This window comes from Brassica oleracea, chromosome C8 (genome assembly GCF_000695525.1).
Source record: "Brassica oleracea var. oleracea cultivar TO1000 chromosome C8, BOL, whole genome shotgun sequence".
In the NCBI taxonomy this organism is placed as follows: Eukaryota; Viridiplantae; Streptophyta; class Magnoliopsida; order Brassicales; family Brassicaceae; genus Brassica; species Brassica oleracea.
This window is the reverse complement of record NC_027755.1, coordinates 32,033,360-32,039,161: the sequence shown is the minus strand read 5'-3', so window position 1 is coordinate 32,039,161 and position 5,802 is coordinate 32,033,360. Positions and strand designations below refer to the sequence as shown.

Here is a 5,802-nt window from a genome sequence, read left to right as displayed (position 1 = left end):
AAGTTTATATATATGAAGGGTTGTGATACTTAATATGTATATGAAAGATCTTGTAGTAGTGCTTATGATTGAACATTGGCTTTAAGAAAGTATACCATGCATCTTAACTAATGTCATTCTTATAATATTTTGAAGTATCACCTGTTACAAGATCAGTATAACGCCTGACTTAGTCCTAAGCAAGCAAACAGTTTTTTTCCTCCACTAGAAGAGATACTTAGCTATATTTGGCAGGTGAAGAGCTGAGAAAAACAGCTGCAAATTTTTAAGGTCTTTGACGACTGAATGCATTTTGGGCAAAACTCATGAACTAAAAATTGCGAGAACACACACACTACGATACATGCAAATGTAGAATGGTTGATTCAAGAAGTCTTAATTTCAAACCCTTTTAATTTAAGGCATTCTTCCTAAATCAACTTATAGTCAATATCTCGAGACTATAAGTCAATATATCGAGACTAGATAAATCTAATGACCAATAAACTTTTTTTTCTAAAACTTCAAACATATCTTAAGAAGAAGCCCACAGATTTGAAAATAACGAACATGTTGCAACTCTTATTGAACCACAAAAAAAAAAAACAAAATAACGAAGAGATTGATTGAACTAACTAATTGTATAGTTGTAGCTATAGACGGGCTTCATTTCTTTTGTGCGAGTAGCAAGTAAGAACATAAAAATGATAAAAAGATAGATGTGTTTGCTTCTATATTTCTCTCATCTATGACATCAGAAGACATAACCATCAACACAAAAAGAAGAGTTGGTACTTAGAAAAAGAAAGAAAGAAAGAAAGAAGAAAGAATGATCAACTAACAGTGGCAAGATCTACTTTCTTCAACTAAAAGTTGATCTAAAACTCTTTCATGACCGAGAATTCCAAGCTTTGCGCATTTTCTGTGAAAGATACACAGTTGCATTAATAGCACCAGCAGCCAAGAAGCCAGACACAGCCTGTCTTGCGCTTGAAACCATTACCCTTCGCTTCATTACCTTCTCCATACATTTCGCAGCTTCTTCTCTTGAACCTATACAAACTTCCCTTGAAACTCTACCTGTACCATTTCAACCATCAATTACTATCCCTCCATTTCGTTTTGTATAACTAGAGAGAGCAGAGTTGATACCGGTCTCACTCAAGGTTTTCTTTTCCCCAAGTAACTTCCTCATTTGGCTTCTTACTGATGCAGGAAGAGAAGAGACCAGTGAGCGTGATGATGAAAGGCTAGAGTCCTGTCCACAAGTTGGTATCAGAACAATGACTGACAGAATCTCAAGACTGAGCCAACCATATATGTATATAGCTCTGAACTGTGTGTACCTGAACTAAATTAGTTTCAGCAGATGAGAATCTCAGTAAGTTTTTGGTCTCGCACTCTTCAAGAAAAGGCTTATACATTGACTGGAAAAGATCAAACTGCCCCTTTACAATCTTGTTCACCTAAAAGACAGGAGATTGATTGAACTAATGGATCAGAAATCTGTTCATCCGGAACAAGTTATGAGAACAATTATCCACAAGTTATATTAACACATGTTATGACAAATGTGAACAGGACAAGGTTTTCTCTCACTTTATTAGTGTCCTCTGCAAAAAGCATTCGCAAGTCTCCCATGTAAGAAAGGCTGCATATTTTGGCGTATAGATCTTCCTGCATAAGAGTTGTGTTAGTGTAGAGCCTCATAAAACTTGATTTGAGCACTGAAAAAAAACTCTTAAACCTCGGTGAATTTTGAAGGCAAGAGAAGAAGGGCTGCAGATACTGCGGCTCTCTTATTAACAGAGTTGACGTCTTGTATGTCCAGATTATCAACAAGCAAATGAACCTGCAACCAAGAGGCAATACTTCCCTATTACAATCCTTGCACGGTGAGAAGACCAAGCAAATGACATACGGGTTTTTGTAAACGGCCACTCAAGTAGAATCTGTTCCAGTCCAGAATGTCCTGTACTAGGTCATTCATCCGAACAACCCCATACTTGAGCTTCTGCAAGTAAAAAAATGGCTTCAAATGAAATAGACAACAAAACTAGAATGCTACAGGAGGTTCTTTACCCTGTCGTTCCAACTGACAAATGGGTTGAAGTGAACTCCAACACCTACTTTATCTGCAACTTGCGTAATCTGTGAAAAGAGTGTGTGTTCATTCATTGTTTACTTAAAAAGCAACGGAAGAGTATGTGTGAGAAAGCATACCAGCCTAGCTCCACCAAGGTGAACCATCCATGAAGCATAGTGATCTGAATTCATTTTCAGATTCTTGATTCACAAACAATAGTTAAAAATCCGCCAGCCTATAATCTATCTACTGAAAGTGTTTCTTGAGTAGAGAGACTCACTCACCTGAGAGTGCCATTGCATGGGATCAGAAACGCCAAGGATGTAGTCCACCATTTTAGACTGCATGTCAATCAATCAGAAAGTGGAAATGCTCTCTAATCACACAGGATATTAAATTAAAAATACCTTATCTTGGTTATTTGGGTGCAGCGTTGAACCGTAAACACAACAGAAATCCACAGGGGGAAGAACAGTTAAGAAGCTAGCTAGCTCATCTCTTTGACTAGTTTCCATTTCCAAACTAAATTCACCACAGATGGTAAACTAATCTGTTTCGTTGAGCAACCTTGGCGAACTGCAGGTCCACGCTCAAATAATCGGATTTAAAATTAAAAAAAAACTAAATATTTTACTTATTTCAATCCGTAAATCGAATAATCTACTTAAGATCTATCAAGTTTGGGGCAAAAAAACATCAAGATAAACGAAGAAAATTGCTCTAAAGGCCATCAAAAATCAGTCAGCTGTCGCGTATTATATATAGTTGCAGAGAAACCAAAAAAACAAAAAAAACCTAAGGAAGAAGAGGAAACGTAAATGACGATTCTACCCCCACATTAAGAAAATAACAAAATAAAGTTTTTAAAAAAAATCTGAGCTTCGAAGCCAGGTTCCTGAATTAGGTGAGAAACACTTTAACCACCAGACCAAGCCATCCTTCTTTTATCAATTTTCAAATATGTCACATATAACCAAACACAAATCGCCGATTAATCTAGTATAATCCCCGATTAATTGATTCGGCACTAGGTCCTATCCGACCGCACGCGTTACGCCTAGCGAAACATGTTGCAACTCTTATTGAACCACAAAAAAAAAAAACAAAATAACGAAGAGATTGATTGAACTAACTAATTGTATAGTTGTAGCTATAGACGGGCTTCATTTCTTTTGTGCGAGTAGCAAGTAAGAACATAAAAATGATAAAAAGATAGATGTGTTTGCTTCTATATTTCTCTCATCTATGACATCAGAAGACATAACCATCAACACAAAAAGAAGAGTTGGTACTTAGAAAAAGAAAGAAAGAAAGAAAGAAGAAAGAATGATCAACTAACAGTGGCAAGATCTACTTTCTTCAACTAAAAGTTGATCTAAAACTCTTTCATGACCGAGAATTCCAAGCTTTGCGCATTTTCTGTGAAAGATACACAGTTGCATTAATAGCACCAGCAGCCAAGAAGCCAGACACAGCCTGTCTTGCGCTTGAAACCATTACCCTTCGCTTCATTACCTTCTCCATACATTTCGCAGCTTCTTCTCTTGAACCTATACAAACTTCCCTTGAAACTCTACCTGTACCATTTCAACCATCAATTACTATCCCTCCATTTCGTTTTGTATAACTAGAGAGAGCAGAGTTGATACCGGTCTCACTCAAGGTTTTCTTTTCCCCAAGTAACTTCCTCATTTGGCTTCTTACTGATGCAGGAAGAGAAGAGACCAGTGAGCGTGATGATGAAAGGCTAGAGTCCTGTCCACAAGTTGGTATCAGAACAATGACTGACAGAATCTCAAGACTGAGCCAACCATATATGTATATAGCTCTGAACTGTGTGTACCTGAACTAAATTAGTTTCAGCAGATGAGAATCTCAGTAAGTTTTTGGTCTCGCACTCTTCAAGAAAAGGCTTATACATTGACTGGAAAAGATCAAACTGCCCCTTTACAATCTTGTTCACCTAAAAGACAGGAGATTGATTGAACTAATGGATCAGAAATCTGTTCATCCGGAACAAGTTATGAGAACAATTATCCACAAGTTATATTAACACATGTTATGACAAATGTGAACAGGACAAGGTTTTCTCTCACTTTATTAGTGTCCTCTGCAAAAAGCATTCGCAAGTCTCCCATGTAAGAAAGGCTGCATATTTTGGCGTATAGATCTTCCTGCATAAGAGTTGTGTTAGTGTAGAGCCTCATAAAACTTGATTTGAGCACTGAAAAAAAACTCTTAAACCTCGGTGAATTTTGAAGGCAAGAGAAGAAGGGCTGCAGATACTGCGGCTCTCTTATTAACAGAGTTGACGTCTTGTATGTCCAGATTATCAACAAGCAAATGAACCTGCAACCAAGAGGCAATACTTCCCTATTACAATCCTTGCACGGTGAGAAGACCAAGCAAATGACATACGGGTTTTTGTAAACGGCCACTCAAGTAGAATCTGTTCCAGTCCAGAATGTCCTGTACTAGGTCATTCATCCGAACAACCCCATACTTGAGCTTCTGCAAGTAAAAAAATGGCTTCAAATGAAATAGACAACAAAACTAGAATGCTACAGGAGGTTCTTTACCCTGTCGTTCCAACTGACAAATGGGTTGAAGTGAACTCCAACACCTACTTTATCTGCAACTTGCGTAATCTGTGAAAAGAGTGTGTGTTCATTCATTGTTTACTTAAAAAGCAACGGAAGAGTATGTGTGAGAAAGCATACCAGCCTAGCTCCACCAAGGTGAACCATCCATGAAGCATAGTGATCTGAATTCATTTTCAGATTCTTGATTCACAAACAATAGTTAAAAATCCGCCAGCCTATAATCTATCTACTGAAAGTGTTTCTTGAGTAGAGAGACTCACTCACCTGAGAGTGCCATTGCATGGGATCAGAAACGCCAAGGATGTAGTCCACCATTTTAGACTGCATGTCAATCAATCAGAAAGTGGAAATTGCTCTCTAATCACACAGGATATGAAATAAAAATACCTTATCTTGGTTGTTTGGGTGCAGCGTTGAACCGTAAACACAACAGAAATCCACAGGGGGAAGAACAGTTAAGAAGCTAGCTAGCTCATCTCTTTGACTAGTTTCCATTTCCAAACTAAATTCACCAGAGATGGTAAACTAATCTGTTTCGTTGAGCAACCTTGGCGATCTGCAGGTCCACGCTCAAATAATCGGATTTAAAAAATAAAAAAAAACTAAATATTTTACTTATTTCAATCCGTAAATCGAATAATCTACTTAAGATCTATCAAGTTTGGGGCAAAAAAAAACATCAAGAAAAACGAAGAAAATTGCTCTAAAGGCCATCAAAATGAGAAACCAAAAAAACAAAAAAAAACCTAAGGAAGAAGAGGAAACGTAAATGACGATTCTACCCCCACATTAAGAAAATAACAAAATAAAGTTTTAAAAAACAATCTGAGCTTCGAAGCCAGGTTCCTTAATTAGGTGAGAATCACTTTAACCACTAGACCAAGCCATCCTTCTTTTATCAATTTTCAAATATGTCATATATAACCAAACACAAATCTCCGATTAATCTAGTATAATCCCCGATTAATTGATTCGGCGCTAGGTCCTATCCGACCGCACGTGTTACACCTAGCGAGTTTCCCAACAGGGATATATTCTTCCCAATTCGATGAACCGGTCATTACTTGTACAATCATTCTACAATTTTTAACTACTAATTTGGCTCACACAACAAAAAAAAAAAAGGGTAAGATG

General features: G+C 37.3%; 2 protein-coding genes across 13 annotated transcripts; both read right to left on the bottom strand.

The window, feature by feature from the left end:
• Positions 1 to 629: 629 nt before the first annotated feature.
• Positions 630 to 2,795, bottom strand: LOC106309833 (phosphatidate cytidylyltransferase, mitochondrial-like). Of its 7 annotated transcripts, none has more exons than XM_013746972.1 (10): positions 2,473 to 2,795; positions 2,346 to 2,406; positions 2,203 to 2,246; positions 2,062 to 2,130; positions 1,901 to 1,993; positions 1,727 to 1,831; positions 1,579 to 1,656; positions 1,326 to 1,445; positions 1,132 to 1,237; positions 630 to 1,059 (listed from the first exon to the last, which is right to left on the bottom strand). In XM_013746972.1, the coding sequence occupies exons 1-10, from the start codon at positions 2,578 to 2,580 to the stop codon at positions 869 to 871; spliced, it is 975 nt and encodes a 324-aa protein (XP_013602426.1). In that variant the 5' UTR covers positions 2,581 to 2,795; the 3' UTR covers positions 630 to 868. The 7 variants fall into 7 exon arrangements, with proteins under 7 accessions (XP_013602426.1, XP_013602424.1, XP_013602425.1 ...); XM_013746970.1 differs by having other exon boundaries at positions 2,203 to 2,265; positions 2,350 to 2,406; XM_013746971.1 differs by having other exon boundaries at positions 1,901 to 1,990; positions 2,203 to 2,265; positions 2,350 to 2,406.
• Positions 2,796 to 3,212: 417 nt separating this feature from the next.
• LOC106309979 (phosphatidate cytidylyltransferase, mitochondrial-like) lies at positions 3,213 to 5,382 on the bottom strand. Of its 6 annotated transcripts, none has more exons than XM_013747160.1 (10): positions 5,056 to 5,382; positions 4,929 to 4,989; positions 4,786 to 4,829; positions 4,645 to 4,713; positions 4,484 to 4,576; positions 4,310 to 4,414; positions 4,162 to 4,239; positions 3,909 to 4,028; positions 3,715 to 3,820; positions 3,213 to 3,642 (listed from the first exon to the last, which is right to left on the bottom strand). In XM_013747160.1, exons 1-10 carry the CDS (start codon positions 5,161 to 5,163, stop codon positions 3,452 to 3,454), a joined length of 975 nt encoding a protein of 324 aa, XP_013602614.1. In that variant the 5' UTR covers positions 5,164 to 5,382; the 3' UTR covers positions 3,213 to 3,451. The 6 variants fall into 6 exon arrangements, with proteins under 6 accessions (XP_013602614.1, XP_013602612.1, XP_013602613.1 ...); XM_013747158.1 differs by having other exon boundaries at positions 4,786 to 4,848; positions 4,933 to 4,989; XM_013747159.1 differs by having other exon boundaries at positions 4,484 to 4,573; positions 4,786 to 4,848; positions 4,933 to 4,989.
• Between the last annotated feature and the right edge of the window lie 420 nt (positions 5,383 to 5,802).